A 19651-nucleotide genomic window follows, 5' to 3' on the forward strand; every position below is an offset into this window, starting at 1 on the left:
TAGTAGCTAAGGCTGCGCAGAACATGCTTAACCCTTGCTGTCACAAGTGCACACTATTGACTCATATGCAATTTGTCACTCTTGAGAAACTCTCAGTAGCTTTTTGTTAGTGTTGGTCCTTAGAAAATTGGTCCCTCCCAATTGTTTACTTTCGGATAATCTCTGTGAGATCACTTCTCTAGTTTGTTGAGGTCCCTCTGAATGACAACCTTACTGTCCATCATGTTGACTGCTCCCTCCAATTTGTTGTCAACCACGAACTTGTTGACAGCATGTTCCTTCCTGTGCAATTGCTAGGCATCAAATCACAGTGCTACCTATTTTCTGGTCTCAAAAAATATACTGTGCTTCCAGGTAATGTAAAGTAAACAATTTTTTGAAGGCATGCTTCACAAGTGACTGGTATGGAAGTTTAGTGATTATGTGGAAAACGGGAATTTAAACAGAAAAATAGCAACATTTGATATAAGCACCTACAATGGCAGGTGCAGTGTCCAGTAATCTCTCCACAGGGACTGTGGATAGAAACATTCAACGTGTGCACAAATACTCTTCTGATCCAGTGGTATTTTTAGCTGTTCTCATCTTACCTAATGTACAAGGAAATGCCGAGTTAGACTACAATGCATGCTTTAATATTAGTGCACAGAGTAATCTGTTAATCTTTATCCAATACTAGGTGAAAGTATAATTTACAGAAGTACCCTTCTCTCTTTCTTAGATTTTTATGCCTATGGGATGTATATATAAAGAAGCCATAGCATGAACAGGAACTTGGCCGAAGATATCTTTACTCCCATGGAAAAATCAATGGGCAAAATTTCTTCTTGGTAACAACAACGTCAATCTGAAGACATCTCAGCAGCCAACTGAATTTATTTGTACTACCAGAGATTACGATCAAGCATTACTACAACTGGAAGTTTTAATCATTAGCAGCAATCTTTTGTATCTGGCGTGCTTACTGACTTCAGATTTCACATGCAAAGAGCAATGCATGCAAAACTCATTTCTGAGTATTTCATCTCATCCAGCACAAGAAGTAGGAGGAAATAAAATACAAACAGCCAAACTCCTTCTTGGAAGAATGTGCACATGATAAGTGTGCTGTTTCATCTGGTCACCATTTGAATTTTTTAATACCTGTGACACTGAGTCACCTGGTCCTATCAGGAAACAGAACAGCTATAAATCATGCTCCAGTGAAGAGCTCCAGCCACTTCCACAACCACCTGCAGAAGGACAGGCGAGACTTCCAATCTTCCTGGAAGCAAAAGGTAAGATTTATCATTTGTTTGCTTCAATTACTGCAATTCTAATAGTACATTACTGTGCAAGCAATATAATCATCAGAAAGCTTCTGATCTCCTCAACAGTTTAGGGCAGCCACAGAAAAAGGATTTTATTTGGTGAAAAGCGAGGATTTGGTGGTCAATGATCTAATGCAAGATGAAAAACAAAGGAGGCAAAATGGATGAACAAACAAAGTAGATGGAGCTATCATTGCTTATTTTTAGAGTGGGGAAAATACCACTTTGTATGAATTACCACTCCTGTACAAAGTATCAGACAGTCATATAATCACAGAATACCCTGATTTGAAGGGTAACTGCAGCAATCACAAAGTCCAACTCCTGACTTCACACTGGGCAAGTTAATCCTTATTCTGTGTCTCTCGGAGTGCTGTTTAAATGCTTAATGGACATCAGTGGCTTTAGGGCTGTGATCACCATCCCAGGGCCTTTCTTCCAGCACCCTCTGGGTGAAGAACATTGTGCTAAAGCCAATCTGAACTCCCCACACTTCAACTTTAAGCCATTCCCTCATGTCCACTGACCAGTCACCAGTAAGATTTTGTGCAGCAATGCCCTTCAACTGAAATGACAACTCAAGTTAGTCCATTTCAGGCCTTTTCTAGCAATAATAACAGTGGGAATTTATTATTTTTCATTATCTTGTAATAGAAATTCAGCTATATGAATAACTTAGGAAATTGTATACATATACATACATATATATTAGAAGTGAGCACTAAGAGAAGTGATGGGAAAAACATATCTACACCAGTTTCTTTCAGTGTCAGCTCTCTGCACACAGATGGAGTTTCAGAAAAGTCAGTAAGACTTGGCACATGTCCTGATTTATGTTTGACTGAGGGGAGCAGGGGAGGGGGGGTGGAGAGACTGATTTTAGGACCAGTGCCTGGAAATTAATGCAGAGCAATTAAATTTACATCTCTCAAACTGTAAGCATTTGGTTGAAACCAGTGGGATTGCCAAAAGTATGCTCATATCTTGGAGCAATACATCCACTGGTTCTTAAAAAGCATTCCAATTGCATTTTTAAAATTATATCATGTTTTAAATTAACAATTGTATTTAATTGCAATTAAATTCATTGAAAATATTATAGTGAATGAATTTACTTTGGCTATGTATTTAAATTAGCTTCTTCAATTTGTTTGCAAAATAGGCTCACAATTTAAATGAACGGTTATCTTTTAATGGAACAAAGAATTTGTATTTGTATGTCATAAGTGCAAAAATGTTGTTTTCTATAAGCTTCTCAGCACTTTTTTTTTTACTAAAAAATGTATTTTTGCTTGTGACTTAAGAACAGGAAAAAAATCCCCATCTCCACTTACTTTTATTTAGGAATTAAGTGAAAAGAATCATTCTCCACATTATTGGGACTGTAATCTTCTGCTGTTCAGCACATAGGTCAGATGTACTGCACAGTTCTGTGAAGGTTCAGAGAAATAAGCGATACAAGAGTTAGTAAAAGACAACTTCAGTGATTGTAATGCATTTCAAGGAGTCATAGGTTATGTCAAAATTAAACAGGGCTGTAAACCAATACAAAAAAATAGGCAATCGATAATTTAAACAGTTTATTTTCAGAATATTTCCCAGAATATTGCTCAGATCAGCTAGATCTTTCTCCCCTAGTGCAAGGTAAGCAAACCTTGTCATACCACTTGGAAAAGGGCGGTGTTTTCTCTCCCACATGCTCTCTGTGAGCAGGAACACCCCACATTTTATACAGAGTGGTTGCCTGAGGATAAAGAGGTTTGACTGAGTATGAAAATATCAACTGGCCTTTCCATAGGGATAAATTAAGACCAGCAGTCCTCAAGACCAAGAAGTTAAGCTAGTAAGGCATCTCTGCAACAACATGCTCTTAAATTCCCTTGTAGTTAGAGGTTGGGAAAACTGCCAAAATAACTAAATTCCACTCCAGTCACCTGCTTTTTCCAAGGTAGCTAAGCAGAAACAAACTAAATGTAGCAATTACTTATTATTTATTGCAATCAGAAGACAAAAAAAATTAAGTAACCTTAATTACACTCTGGATCACTGTAATGGAATGGTATGAAGTCTTCAACTTCCTAAGTAAATATTCTTGGTCAGTCCAAAGCGATTGCTTCATTACTGGAGAAGGTTTCCATTTCTGTTGTGAGCCTACACTGTCCGTAGGTAAAATAATAATAATAATAATAATAACAGTAATAATAACAGTAATAATAATAATAATAATAATAATAATAATAATAATAAAAGCTTTCTGGAACAACTCTTCCTCAGGAAGATATTTCTGTCCCAGCTCATGTGTGAGTCTTTGAGGTGCTGGTTATTTCAGAAGGGCTTTGGCTCCAGCCCTGAATGTAGAGATCTGTACATGAAGTGAGTGTTCAATGTTACTTTCAAGCAATACAGTCCAGTCTAAGCAGGCAACGGGAAGAAGGCAAAGTTTCAGGTTAACACAAGCACAGAAACAAGCTAAAAAATAGCATCCATCCTTGTCCTCCACAGCAGGGCAATGTGTAGAATTCTTACAGAAAAGAAGTATGAATATCCTGAATTCAGGTGAAGTTATTCAACCAGGATCAGGCCAGGAAGAATGAGACACAAAGAAGATGACTCAGAGGAATTATGAAATGCAACACTGCAATAAATTTTATTTAGTTACTCCTAAAAATAGGAGGGGGAGAGAAGGAGGAAACAAAGAAATCATTGCCTTGCTGCTTAAAGAAAAGAGAATGCACAAGGGAGAGGTCTTACGTATTCAGAATAGTGAAAGCCTCATAAAGGGGAAAAAATTAATCCTCGTTCTTCTGTTTTTCAGAGATGATTCTACCAGCAGTACTCCTGTGTCTTGCAGCTGTGCTGTCTCCATCTGCTGGAGAGGTAGGGGCTGCACTTTGTATAAAGGAAATTGGGATGGGGCCTGAGGGACTCATGGTATGACTGAATATGGGTTTCTTCCTATACACAATGATTGTACTCAGAAAAAAAATCTGCGGAGATATCTGGGATGTGGATACCATTTATCCTAGAAGTCTGACAGATGTTCCAAGCAGCAGACTGCCTGCACACTGGCACACGAGACCATCTATAGGCTCAGTGTTACCTCAGATTTGGATTAGTGGGAATGGCATGTTCCAGTATCTCCCATTCACTTTCCACAAATCCAACACTCTTCCCATTAAATCTCCACCTTTTTAAAGACAGCAGCTCCCTAATTGTCTGCCTTTCTCATCCCACAGGACCTCAGCTATGTACCTCTACCTTTACTCACAGCCTCATCCTCTCAACAGGTACCACTGATTTCCCCCCAATAGCTAAACAGACTAACACGCTCAGCATCCACCTTGTGGTTTTTCTCAACATAGATTTGGTCTGAAAGTTGCTATTTTTGTTTCCAGTATACTGATGTGCCCAAAGGCTTGACTATGTTTTTCCCTTCTACAGCATCTTGACTAAAACTACTACTTTTTTTCTCTACAAATCTTGCTTCTCTAAAGCTATATAAGCACTAAAGCTTATCTGAGTACATAAGGAGTGCAAGTGGTGCGCGTGACTCGCAATCACTACCACTGAGATCATACAAAAGGGTAAGTCATCATCAAAACACTATGGCTGAATAGCGTTTAATGATATATAATTAAAAATATAAATAGAATATGTATTTTGAGTCATAGAATCATAGAACATCCCTAGCTGAGAAGGACCTGTGAGTATCACCAAGTCCAGCTCCTGGCACCACACAGGACCAATCAAAAATCAGACCATATATCGTACAATCATAGAATCATAGAATGGTTTAGGTTGGAAGGGACCTTTAAGGTTATCTAGTTCCAACCACCTGCTATAGACTGAGAGTGTTGTCCAGATGCTTCTTGAACTCCAGAAGCTCAGTGCCATGTCTAGAAGAACTATTAAAAGATAGAAAAATTATATCCAATGTGATTGGATCATAATGATCTATGAAAATAAATACATAAAATTAAGATCTTGTTAAAATTTTTAGCACTGCTTTTATACTGCTAAACATGTTATCATTAATAAATGCATTGTGGAGATTCATCCTTATATACGGGCTCTGTTTTCTAATCATCTCATCAAGTTAATCAGAGCTGAGTATGAAGTGCAATATGACAGAAATAACAGTAACAACAAATACATTATAAGACATAATAGAGAACAATAGTCTGAAAATATGATGAGATTTTTACATTTCTTCTCTCTATGATGCCCTCAGAAGACCACTGAGAATGATTGTAGTGAGGAAAGAGTTCTTCACAGAGTTCTTTTTTAATCAGGAAAGGCATTAAAAATTTCAAGAATGCCACCAATTATAGCAGGAGTGAGAGAAGATCTATGAAATGAAAAATAATAACAGACTATTTTGGTGCAGTGAGGTCTCCTGATGGAGGTGGGTGGTGATCCTGTAGTCAAACAATGAGTTCATTCAGCAGAACAAAACACCATCAGGCTCAAGTGAAATGCTGAAGAGGAAGAACACATCATAGTCCTATTCATGCATTTGCTTGGTTTTTAGACCTGGTTTCTCCAAAATATCATAAAGGAAATTAGAATATCAATGAATTAGATTTGATTTTGGTGCTTAAATTTGTCCAAGGAGGTTGTGGATGCCCCATCTCTGGAGGCATTCAAGGCCAGGCTGGATGTTGCTCTGGGCAGCCTGGTCTGGTGGTTGGTGACCCTGCACAGAGTAGGGGGGTTGAAACTAGATAGTCATTGTGGTCCTTTTCAATCCCAGGCCATTCTGTGATTCTATGAAAAATTTAAGAGTCTAGTGGCACAAGAAGTCTTCCAGGATATTCCAATTGTTCATGGAAGGCTGGTAGATAACTTTGAGGAGCCAGTGGTATTTTTCTTACCGCTAACCAGGAGACAGAGCGTGTCACAGTACCTACTCCATCACAAGGATCATCTCCTTCACAGACATCACTTTTTTGGTACTTCAATATTTCCTAGATGGTATTCAGCATTAGTGAAATTCACATTATAAATAAGTAAATAAATAACTTTGTCTTTGCATTTAGATACCTGAAGCTTCCCTTCTTCTGTCAACCAACAGAACAGATCAACAGAAGCTGATTGTTGACAAACACAATGCCCTCAGGAGAAGAGTCAGCCCACCTGCCAGGAACATGTTGAGAATGGTAAGCTGCATGCTGTAAATCCATCTGCATTGAGCAGCGGACCCTCTGAGAGATCAAAACTGTATGATGGTTCACTTGGTTTGATTTAGCCACAAATACACCCCCCAAACTTCTCCTAAGGACCCAGCACAGCCACTACTGTAAGAAATACAAAGTTAGGCAGATGGAAAAATAATTCTGGAAAATGCTGCTGTGTGTAAGCAACAAAATGTCTTTTTGTTTTTTGGGGGGGGGAGGTGGGGGTGAGGGAGTGGAAATAAAAGGAAAAAAAAGGAGCCACAATATTATTCATTCTTTCCTGATATACTCTTAGACAATCTTGACAGTTTCTAGGCATTTCCTGGGTTCACGGTAATTTTGATCAAAAACCCCTCATCAAGAAGGGGCTGTGTACAATTTCCAAGTTTTGTTCATCCGTGAGGTCTCAGTACGTGAATAATGTCTGAACGATTAATAGTGTCTTCTTTCATTCCTTCTGCTTTCCTGTAGGAATGGAGTCCTCAGGCTGCAGTTAATGCTCAGAACTGGGCAAATCAATGTTCTTTAAGTCACAGCCCTCCAAACCAGAGGGAAATCGGTAAGCTGAGCGCTAACTGAATAGTGTCACTTCTGGCATTAAAGTGAGCAGGTTTGGGGCATGAGATGAGCCAAACTAGCTGATGTAAAAATGAAGCTGAAATATTCCATTTATATATATTCAGTGTTGTAGATTCATACCTTCAGAGATGAGACTTTATACTTTACTAAATGCATTTTATAATTTTATAATAATTTTTATATTTTTATATTCATAACATTGTATAATGGTGTTATGATTTTATGTAATTTTTTATACAAGATAATTTTTAAACTATAATTTTATGAAGAAAGGATGAGACTCACTTTCCTAGCTTCAAATGTCTGCTAAGTAAAAATCTAAACTCATTTGTCTTAGTTTTTAGTATAATGATGATTGAATCTGAAAGCTGTTAGTTTGTTTTCCAGATGCTTAGCTTAGAAAACAAACTTTGAAGCAAGGGATCCTACCCAAGATGTTCATAATAAAGACTGTGTTAAAGGAAATTATATGATCTGTTATCACTAATTCATTCAATTATCAAATTTATGCGAAATTCCCTACTTCTGAAAAGAAAGGAAATGTGTGCAAAATTATTGCTCGTACTTTTCTCACTAATCCCATTCCTCAAACAGTGGTTTCTGTACCAATCATTTCAGATGATTGAAAGCACTGTACTATCTATGAGGTTTTCAGCTTTGATTTTGTTGTAATTTATCTTTAAAATTACTTGACTAAGTATTTGAGATGCCATCTGTATGTGGTGTGTTTTTATTGGCACATGGGACAAAGGAAATTTCTGGATGTAAATCTGTCCAGTAAGTGAGAAAAATTCAGTCCCATTCTCATCTTGATTGCATCAATTTTCTTCAATGGGAAAAAAAAAAAAAAAAAAAAAAGTAGTGAGAACATATACTCAAAGCATACACAAAAATAAGAATTTGTTGATCCTTTTTACTGCTGTGATCTGGATGTAACCATGTGAGATGCAAGGAGCAAAGGGTAAAGGTCCAAAACCCAGTGGTGGTGCTGCTGAATGAGACAAGATTCACAACTTTTAAATTCTCTGACAGCATCCTTCTGCCTATAAATATTTGGTATGCTTATATAAATACTTCATTCAATGGATTTCATGGTTACAACTCTACTATGTTAGCAATAGCTATGATGAGTGCCCAGTGAGATGTTTGCTGCTGATTTCTGTCTATACTGTATACGATGTGGACTGCCTTGCAGTTCCCATGCTTTCTGCCTAAAAAATAGAATCCATTGGTTCTATCCATTGGAATCCATCCAACTGATGCACATGCAGGAAAGTTGATCAGGGCCCCAAACTTGAAAAAAAAAAAAACAATAGGTGAAATCACATGACACTGTAGACAACTTTCTGTGTGCCAGAAATAAGCTCTGAATTATTGGGATTGTCCTAGTTTTATGGGGCTGTGGCTTGAATCATGACTCAGGTTGCCATCCACCTTCCAAAAATATCAAAATGACAGTCATCAATCTGTGGTACATGTGTACAGATGCATCTATAGATATACAGAAGTCTGTCACCAACCAAACTGCCAGCCAAACAGGTTGGCCATGCTGCAAACTGGTCAAGTGACAACATCAGCATTGATTAAAGTTGGTGTCGTGGAACCAGAAAAGAATCTCTGCCATCTCAATGGGGATGAGAGCTGCCAGAAAAATTACAGCAACTTAGACTGGCTCTTACACATCTGTGTTTTCTGCATTTCTCAGTACTTTTCTCTTTTCAGGTCAACCATGTGGTGAAAATCTCTACATGTCGACTGCCCCTTCCTCCTGGTCAGATTCCATTCAGGCTTGGTTCGATGAGGAGAAAGATTTCAAATATGGATCTGGAGCAACAACAGCAAATGCTGTGATTGGCCATTACACTCAGGTAGAAGCAGCTTCTTTGTATTTCATTCTAAAGAAGTAAATATTCTTATGTCAGCCAACAAACATTTACGCTCTCATTATCTTTAAAGGCAGTAAGTACATTAGAGACATGAGAGTTATACCAATAAAATAATAGGAAAACTTCCACAGTAATGGAATTTAAAATAGAATAATAGATGAAGTGTATTTTTGTCTTTTCTGCAAAGAAATACACTAGACAAGAGAAGTTATGATTTGGTTTAAGAAAGTTGCTAGATAACAGCGAATCCAGCTCAGTACCAGAGTTCATTGGGTGAAGCTGAAATAGATTTGCAAAAGGAGTTAGAATCACAGAATCACCAAGATTGGAAAAGACCTCTAAGATCATCCAGTCTAACCATCCACCTACCATCAATATTTCCCACTAAACCATGGCCCTCAGTACAACATCTGAAGGCTTCTTGAACACCTCCAGGGATGGTGAATCCACCACCTCCCTGGGCAGCGTGTTCCAGTGCCTGGCTGCTCTCTTGGAGAAGAAAAGTAATACAAGAGTTATAGTCATCCCAGCAGTCCCTCCCTCCTGAAGCAGCAGGTGGGTACAATACAATCCCCCATCCACACTGATGTCAGGCACTGACTAGTCTGTCCTCAGGCTTATGATAAGCTCTGTTCATGTGCATGTAGAACAGGGTACAAAATTTTATACCACAGTTCAATTATCTTCCTTAACACTTTTACTTAAATGAAAAATTACTTTAAGACAATTTAATTTAGAAGTTATACAAACACGTGTGATAAATTATTATCATTATGCCAGATGATCTTTGATTCAAGGATGAGAGCAGGAAAACTTGCTTTTCCAGAAAGATGGGACTAATATTTTAATAAATTTTAATAAATAAATTGGCTTAGCCTAGTTGCAACTGTTTCTTTAATGCATAATTTACTTTAATGATTTTCAAATATATTTGTTTTTCATTCTCTCATTATTTTTCTTCTTATATCTGCAGTTAGTTTGGTACAATTCTTACCAAGTTGGATGTGCAGTCGCCTACTGTCCTGAAAGGACATTCAAGTACTTTTATGTGTGCCATTACTGCCCTGCGTAAGTATTGATTCTGCTACCGGAACTTCTTATTACGTCATCAAAATAAGTCAGGAGATGGTGAAATCTGTAACACGGTGCATCACTCACAGCTGAGGAACAGGTCTAAGGACCGTATTAAGAATATGCACAGAAATATAGTGTGTATAGGTGGATAGTGATAGGACAAGGGGGAATGGTTTTATACTGAGACAGGAGAGGTTTAGGTTGGATATTAGGAGGAGGTTGAAACTAGATGAGCATTGTGGTTCTTTTCAACCTGGCCATTCTATGATTCTATGATATATACCTGTCAGAAGAATTCTAAAACAACCAAAAACATAAAACATGTAATGCAGAGAACAATTTTCTAATTGAATTTAATTTGCTCCTAATCCCTAATTCTTATGATAATAAACCACAAAGAAATAATTTCCTCATTCTACTTGAAATCTTAGTTCACGAAGGCATGTAAGTATATATATACTATCAATGACACCAAAAACACCAGTGGGGGCTCCAAAGCAGAGTAAGGTCTCATAAACTTTGCCAAAAAATAATTTTCACATTCATGTTTTAATATACAAAAATTGTTTGATCTATACTTACGACTGACTGATCATACATTAAAATATGTATATATCTATATAATTATATGTTAATCTCAGGTACGTTATAGTGAGTTTATCATTTATATTGGTAATGTTTATGTTTCAGAGGGAATATAATAGGTTCAATTGAAACACCCTACAAAGAAGGACAACCCTGTGGTGACTGCCCTAGTGCTTGTGACAATGGATTATGCAGTAAGTTTTAAGAGCTTTAATTGTGGCCAAGGTAAAACTGTAAAAAATATGTTAGTTTATCCCAATGGGAAGTTTCAAAGCGATATGATCAAATATGATACGATTCTCGTGCTGTGTAGATTGCTATATAATTATCTATCAGCTGTTTTATGGAAGTAGTCCCAAACTTCTAGAGGGAGGTGTCCCTGTCTACAGCAGGTGGTTGGAATTAGATGATCTTAAAGGTCCCTTCAAACCCAAACCATTCTATGATTCTATGATTCACTGTGCCAGGTGTTTTACCAAAGTGGGACAACCTATGGTGTGAAAGCAAAGAACGAGTCTGTGAGAGGGGTGGACTAATGCAAGACATTAGTTAGTGTTATGGGATGCAGAGACACCCAGATTCCTAGACTCACAAGAATAGATGAAGATATTCATACAATCCGCATACCTCTATTAAAGATCACAATGCCTGGGTATCCATGTGGAAACTCTTATGTATAAGTCCTAGTGAATGAGGGATTCATTGACCGCAATGAGGTCAGAGATACTTTTATACCAGTAGCACAGTAGCACAGAAAACTGAGCTCCGCATTCCCTGCTGTTGTCTATCTGTTTTTCCATAGCCAGAGGAAAATGTTCTCATCTTTGAATCAATGAAACCAGAGAAGGAGGGGGGATTCTTTCTGTTTCCTCCCCTTTGAAACAGTGGTGGCAGATCAGGTAGCAATAGCAGCATGCTTGAAGAGATATCAGCAAGTAGCAAATTTGAGTTTTAAGAATTGCATCAGAAAACAAAAGCAGATTGTCTGAGTCATTAATATAAGACAACTTATAAGTCTTGTAATAAGTCTAGCTTCTGTTGTGTAATAGGCCTAATTCTCATCATGAGCTGTAGTACAAAGGAAGAAAGAATGAGACAGACTCCACAGAAGGGTCTGTTGTGATAGAATGGGGGGAAATGGTTTCAAGCTAAAAGAGGATTTAGGTTTGATATAAGGAAAAAGTATTTTAAGGTGAGGCTGGTGAGGCACTAGAACAGGCTACCTAGTGTTGTGGTTGATGCCCCATCCCTGGAGACTTTCAAGGTGAGGCTGCATGAGGCCCTGGGCAACCTGATGTAGCTGTGGTGTCCCAGTACACTGCAGGGGAGATGGACTAGATGGCCTTCAGAAGTCTCTTCCAGCTTTAAGGATTCTATGATTCTACGATAAAGTTCCAAAACACTTTGAAAGTTCAGTGACAAACATTCTAGGAAACAGTTAGGAATACTGTAATTATACTGGTCAAAAATTTGGGATTTGGTTGTGGAATAAATGGCAACAAAGAGGAAGAGCTGAAGGGTACAAAAATACCAATGAAAAGAAGTATTCTGAAGGGAAGTATTCTAGTTTCTCATTTCCAATTTATGATTAATTTTGTATACTAATGCATTTTCAGCCAATCCTTGCAAGTATCGTGATGTTTACTCCAACTGTCCTGAAATGGCAAAGGCATATGGATGTGAACATAGCTTTATCAAGACAAACTGCCTTGCCTCCTGCAGATGCCTAAGTGAAATAATATGATCAACTCCTCCCTTCGCAGACATCCATCTCCTTTAGTAATTTCTTTCACAGAAACAGTCCACCCTACCTTTCCCATACATGCATGAAGACTGAACTTTGTCCAGTGATACTCATAAGGAAGACCTTAAGGTCAATGCTTGTATTTTATTCACATAACGCTGTGGAAGTGTAGTGGAGGTGTTAAGTGAAATTTAGCACTTGGGTATTGGACATACACAGCGATCAGCTTCTCACACCTTTCTTTTCCCAAACTGTTGTCTAAGAAGTTAAATGTGTAACTAATTAAATGTCTGTTCCAGAAAGTTCCATACGTTTCATATGTTCTTAGTGTAGTAATGTAACTAATCTTAACCTGACAAATTTTGTAAACTATGGTACTGTTAACTGGACAAGAAGATAAGTGGGATTACCTGAACAAATGTAATTCTCAAAAATGAAAATAAAAATTAGGAGAGCAGAGGATTTCCACCAGAGCCATAGCACTGTTCTGTGTTATAATCTGTGTCTTTTTCTGACCTACATTCAACTGTAAAATACTCGGTTGCATCTATTCGTTAAAAAAAAAAAAAAAAAAAAAAAAAGGTGTCATTCATCTAAATCAGTGATCCTCCTTATGGTACGATTACACTTAGCATAAATGAAGGCAACTAAATCTGCTCTCTACTCAAAAAATAAATAAATAAATAAATAAATAAAAAAGAAAAAGCAGCCCGAGAAAATGATTTAATTCACAAAAAATAAATTTCCCAGAAGAGTGGATTCTGTGTTTGGAAATTTTGCTTTAGAAAACATACAGTTATGGTTCCTTTTTTTTTTTTTTTTTTTTTTAATGACTACTTTTAGTCGTTCAGTCATCAGTGTTCATTCCGTCCTCACCAATTCATTTCATTTTCTATTCTTTCTTATTATCATGAAAAACATCACTTCTTCCAACTTTTTGACTTGATGGAAATGCCATTTTGGGGAGTCTGATTCTTTAGCAACATCAGCAGAAACAGATCAGGTGAGGAGGGATATTTCCTCGGCAAAAGCAGCAGTCAGCCAAACAGCTTTCCTTCAGGATCTGTTTCAGAACAGTCAGCAGCACAAATAACGTGCAATACTCACTTCTGTCACCTCTGAGAAGCAAACATTCTGCTGTGCAGCCAGCAAGAGGACATGTTATTTTAGTTTTACCTTACAGTGGTTTCTCCTTCCAATGCTCACAGAATCACACAGAATCACAGAATGGCCCGGGTTGGAAGGGACCTCAAGGATCACGAAGCTCCAACCCCCACCACAGGCAGGGCCACCAACCTCCACATTTCATACCAGCCCAGACTGCCCAGGGCCCCATCCAACCTGGCCTTGAACACCTCCAGGGATGGATCCACAGCCTCTCTGGGCAGCTGTTCCAGCACCTCACCACTCTCATAGGAAAGAATTCAACTTAAGCTGCTTTCATAATTCAGATTTCAATTCCCAAAGACTTCAGAATAATAATTTCAGCACACATTTCTGACTCACTCACTGCAGTGCCGATTTCAGTATCCTTTTCTGACTCATTAATTTCAGTGGCATTCGTGCTAGCACTGAATGGTGAGCTTACACTTAAAAATCTGGTTTCACAATTCAAAGGGCTCATTGTTTTGTTGTTCAGCCTTTTTTTGTGGGTGCGTGTTGTTTTTTTCTCATTCATCTCCACCACTTCTGCCCTCCTTGCCTGGGCACCCCTCTAACAGGAAGTTAAGCCATGCTGAGCTATATATGTGAGCACTGTGCATGACTACCTGCACTCTCAGATTGTTAGCACAGCTCCACATAAGAATGCTGACAATGCATTTGCTAATCCAGGGTAGCAATCATGGAAATGGGTAGACCAGCTACACCCCACCACTCCAACAAAAGGCAATTTACATTCTGTAATGTGTGTAGAAATCTGTTTCCTTCCATCATAATCCATAGAACAATAAACAATTTCTCAGTTGCTCACAATAGGAAACAAAAGTAGGGCAGTAAGGCAAAAATCAGCCCTCACAAATCCCATGGGTGATGACCCAGGGAACAAAAGGTCAATAAACATATTTCAGATATTCAAGAAGATAGTGGAGTAAATCTTTTACCAGTCATTCTGTAATCAGTAGAGTGTAAAATACCAGCATGGCTTTGTTCCAGGGTGATTGTGCCAAAACAATCAAACCTTCTTCTTCAAGAAGGAGCTCAAGTTAGTGGATGCTGTCTTGACGTCCGTAGCATGCCTGTCAAAACCACAAAGGCCTCTGTGAGCCAGGTAGGTGAAGATGAAGGTAAGACACAGCACATGCTGTTGAATGTGCACATCCATCGTGCTCCCGTATAAGAAGCTGAGACCAAGGCCTGAGCCAGCTGGGTGCCTTCACAGACTGACAACAGCCACGTCCAGAGCTGATTGCACACATTCCCATTTATCATAAACACATGAGTCATCTTGGAGCCTTCTCTTCTCCAGGCTGAGCAGCCCCAGCTCTCTTAGCCTGTCCTCACAGGGAGGTGTTTCATCCCTTTGGTCATTTATGTGGCACTCCTCTGGATGGGCCACTCTGAAAATTTACATTTTGAATATGTATCATTCGATATCATAGTACTGGATAGCCTGAAAACATGAGTAGCCTTCTGAGAATCGTAAGATGGGTGTGGATGCGGAAAACGTCAAAATCATTTTAAGTGGGGTGGGGTTGAAAAATCCTTCATGAAACTGAGGATTGTCCCTCAGCTAGGATCTACTCAGGCTGCACAGTGCCACGGTTCTTCCCCAGATTCAAGAAAACTGTGTTGTGCATACATTAAAATAGTAATGGTCCTCTGTGAAAAAGATGAAAGAAAGAAAATGTGTCTTTGCCCGAACAACATACCTGCAAGAAGGATCCCTAATTTTTAAATAATGCCTTCAACAAGGAGTTTAGTTTCCATAAACCAGCAGGAGGTGGGGCAATACTGTTCGTAATACATCTACAATGCACTCCAAGGACTGGCAAGATCAACTACATCTTTCAAAATGCATCAGGTATGATAAGCAACAGAATGAGCCTAATCCCACACTTCCTATTCACAAGACTAATTTTACGTGAATACATTTTAATTTATACTTCATTTTGCCTGCACCTTTTTAGTTATTTCCAACTGCAGAGGTTCCAAAAGAGAAAAGTTACAGTTCTGTGGGCTTGATATAAGGACTTTATACCTTGTAGTGTAGGCACAGCAAAACAGCAAATCGTATAAACTTTAAAACATTACAAAGAGAATTCTGACAGTGTAATCCCTTCAAGGCATTTCTTCCCATGCTTTCTTGAGGTATGATGAGGGAGTTCTGTGTTTTTAATTTGCCTGACAGCTTTCAGCAAAGCACTGTTTGGCATATATCACAAATGCAAAAACATGCTCGATACAAGAAGAACATTGTCACTGAATAATACCATTCTCAAATACTAATGTTTTAAAATATGCAAACAAAATTTAACATCCAGAACACTATTCTAAGTGTATCAACTTTCTCCTCTTTTTCACACTAAGCATGTTATTAATCAAGACATGTAGGCTCTACTGTGACTACCAGCATCATACTAAGCAAGCATACACGGATGTATTGGCAAAAATAGGGCACATACCATAGCATTCAAATACAATCTTGAAGAAAATCTAATGCACTGAATGGAAGGACAGCTTGACTTTCTGAAATGCATTCACAAGTAGCTGAAATTGCATGGTAGATAAAACCTTCTGATCCTCAGCTAAACCTAATTGGTTTAGCTAATTAGAAAGGGAGGGTACAGTGAGTTTACAAAGATTGGGAATATAATACCGTAATGAAGTTTTATTTTTAATTCTCCAACTTCTGATTTTGATCACTACATCAGGCGAACGTGTTGATTTCTAGTCCATTTTTGCCTGTTGTTTGGTAGGAGCATATACTGTTGGCTTTATCTTCTTTCACATGCTTATGTAAACCAAGAAAAATTGGTTGGAATGATCGGTTTACACAAGACTAATAAATCCCTGTGTTTTATTTTCCCATCCCAGTGCAAAATACTTCCCACTCCAGTGCCAGTTCCCATCCCAAGGCTTCCCAGTGCTGATTTGTCCCTCAGTAGTGTTTGTCTGCATTTTACACCATCAAACATAAAATTGATTTTATCAAACAGATTTCCTCCGAGGCTGAATCATCATTTTCTACATCCCATGTTATATCTAGTGCCAGACTGTCCACAGTGATGTTCTGCATTGGCCAGATTTTTGTTCTGCTCTGCAAGAATAAAGATACAGTAAAAAATTACAGTGGAATTTAAGTGTCCTTAAAAAAATTGGGACTGTTGTACTTAAAAGTTTAATTATCTGAGTAAATAGGTGCCTTATACACCTATGAGGAGATAATCTTCATTAATTTCCTGTGTAACAATTAGCCAGAGATAAGCTTTTCGATGAACACCACACAACTTAATAATGAATGTTGCTCCAACTCTTTCTTTGTCATTTTCAGGCAGATTTCCTGACTGTGCTTGTGTGTCCATCTGCTCTGAGGCATCAACTTGCTGAAGAGGCAATAAAGAAAAACTTTAAAGAGAACAGAAACAACCTAATGATAGTTTCACACATCTGTAGATTAGCATTTTATCATTTAACAACCGTAAAAGAAAACAATGGGTGCGTAGTCAGGCTCCTATCAGAGATCTCCTGTGACCTCAGCTGGCCCCAGAAGAGCTGCAGAGTGTGATATATTGCTCCCTGAGATCCTGCCCTGGCACACAAAGCCCTCTGTCTGGCTTCCAGGCTACTAACCCATTGCCTTAGGAGAGAGGTGATTTTCTCTACATTAGATGCAAATTGCAAACAAAGGCCAAGCAAGGAGAGGCCTGGATCAATTTAAGAGGAATCAAGGTCTGACTTGTTTTAATCTTCCCACACATTCTGTGTTTTGACATAGGCAAGAATTACAGACTTCTCAAGGCATGGCAGAGAGCTATTGGAAAGTCCCATATATACACTGCTCCCAGGGCCTTTTGTGAGGATCCTTAAATGTCTCTCAGCCTCTCCACAAACCACTGCGTGCTGTACTATGATACAGATAAAACTCTCAAACCTCTTACTTTTTTCAGACACAAGTGGCAGGGACCTTGATGTCAATATGTTTATTATTTGCCTATCACATACTAAGTTTACCATTCAGTAGATGCAGCCTATAAAAAAAAAAATCTGTCATTTTTTTCCTTAAGTTTTATTATATCAGTTGTACCAGCTGTTTGGAGAGGTTGAGAATTCAGGAGCTTGCCTACAGTAAAAAATACCTCATCAACAATTTTTTAAGTTGGCTCAGTGTCATGACTATACTCATTATACACTTCAGCCAGCAGTATACTTATTGATATAAAATAGAGATGTAACACAGCTTAGTCATAAATAAGGCAGCAACTTAACAATATTCAAGATGGCAATCTACACTTGGTTATTGACTGTGCAGAGTTAAACACATCTGTCCAGGAAACTCTCGTTGAGTCTCCAGGTTCAGAGTGGATACCCATTTAAATGGAGAGGTGAGGAGTCTAGGTTCTGCCAATCCACTCCTAGTCCCAGACTTGGTCAATGGTTTAGACCTTAAGGATTGTATGTGTACAGTTAATTTAAAGTATAATCTTAGCAAAGCTTACTAAGTTCAGCAAACTTTAGTCACTTACGGGGGTTCTGTAGCAGCAAGGAACCTCTTAAACTCAAGACATAAGGAATCTCTCCAGAAAATGTAACCTCAAGAGACATCCATATTTGAAGGGAGATCCTGTTGTGCAGCCTGCTGTCATGCAAGAGAGCTCAAAGGGCTCTTGGGGCTACTCACTATTTATGGGGTTAGAGGATTGATCCATAGTCATATTTGCACACCATCTACAGAGGTTTGTTACTTGCAAATTTGGCATGAGTTGAGCTTTCATCCAAGACTAGTTTGAGTTGGACATTGACTGGTGCTGTGGCGAGGTGGGCACATAACCATAAATAAGATTTTGGCTACTGTGTTGTCATGTTTCCCCAAAATCTACTTCGAGCCAGATGCAGCCAACATGATCACCACTGGTGGTTATTGCTGGAGTAGGGGTATGGGAAGTAAAGGTCAGGCTGGGTTTGGGGAGCACACCGTTACAGTCAGGTCCTCAGCACAATTTGCCGTAAGACTCAACAATCGAGTATTTCTGGGACAACTAAGAGGCTGCAGAGAGACAGAAATGAGGCTTGTGGAAGAGGAGTGGTTAAACTATGATATGAGCTCATGCATAGCTCATGGGTGGGATTTCAGCTGTAACCAGGGATTTCTACTCTTTCACAGCCCTTTGGAAATCAGAGGAAGCTGAACCCTAATGATTTCTACTCATTCACAGCCCTTTGGAAAACAGAGGAAGCTGAACCCTAACCACAACGGTCTTTTGCAATCTTACTTTGCAGTGCTGGAGTGGTTTCTTCTGCTCTGGTTCCCTTCTTAGAGGAATCCCAACCTTACAGCCTTTGTCACTCGGTCCTTGATTAGTAAAGTTAATGTAGCAGAACCAAAATCTTTTACCGTGCATCAGACAACTTCCTCCTGCTCTTTCACATACTACCTCCCTCCCACCTAAACAGAGAGGAAGCCATGCAACAGCTAAGTTGTCTGGAAATGTAAAACTGCAGTTCCCATGGACATAAACAGAGATTAAACACTTCCTACAGGGAAGGACCACTGGTGTTGCTAGTGCCTGAGGTCCAGCACAGAGGAAGCACAAAGCATGGCAGGAAGAGAACTCCCTGGCCTTCCCCTGGGCTAGGGCATCTCTGCTCACAGCTGTACAAGGCATATGTTTAATCCCACAGTTTTCAGCACTACAGGAAAACAAGTGAAGTGATAGAAATGGCCCACTCGTATGTAGTCACATTGCAATAATTCACTGTGCTTTCCTAGTCTGCTTGTATTCCTCCAGTTCCATCCACCTATGCACCACGCTTCATTCAGGGGGCTCTTGCTAACAACCTCAAACCTACACATGACACAAAGACGTCATGTAAGGGTGTGAAAATTAGGCACTTAATCCCATTGAGCTCTGCCTCAGTTAGCTGTATTACTAAATTTCCAAGACAATTAGCACTGTATTTTTTATGCACATAGGCATGAAGGTAATGCGTCCTTTTAAGTACATGGAAGCTAGAACAGATACAAAGAGCATAATAACACTACTTGACAGATCAATTTCTCAGGTACAAAGCACTATTTTTCAACACAGCCACCACCATTAGCTGTGCATTTTCACCAGCAATAAAGAAGAGCCTGCA

At 38.8% G+C, this 19651-nt stretch overlaps 1 protein-coding gene across 1 annotated transcript; it reads left to right on the top strand.

Moving 5' to 3' along the window:
• Positions 1–1214: 1214 nt before the first annotated feature.
• On the top strand, positions 1215–12828 carry CRISP2 (cysteine rich secretory protein 2). Its single transcript, XM_004935913.5, has 9 exons — positions 1215–1277; positions 4126–4187; positions 4547–4597; positions 6350–6469; positions 6959–7046; positions 8789–8934; positions 9926–10020; positions 10717–10805; positions 12228–12828. The coding sequence occupies exons 2-9, from the start codon at positions 4128–4130 to the stop codon at positions 12353–12355; spliced, it is 777 nt and encodes a 258-aa protein (XP_004935970.1). The 5' UTR covers positions 1215–1277; positions 4126–4127; the 3' UTR covers positions 12356–12828.
• Positions 12829–19651: the final 6823 nt, after the last annotated feature.

Source organism: Gallus gallus, chromosome 3 (genome assembly GCF_016699485.2).
Source record: "Gallus gallus isolate bGalGal1 chromosome 3, bGalGal1.mat.broiler.GRCg7b, whole genome shotgun sequence".
NCBI classification, from domain to species: domain Eukaryota; kingdom Metazoa; phylum Chordata; class Aves; order Galliformes; family Phasianidae; genus Gallus; species Gallus gallus.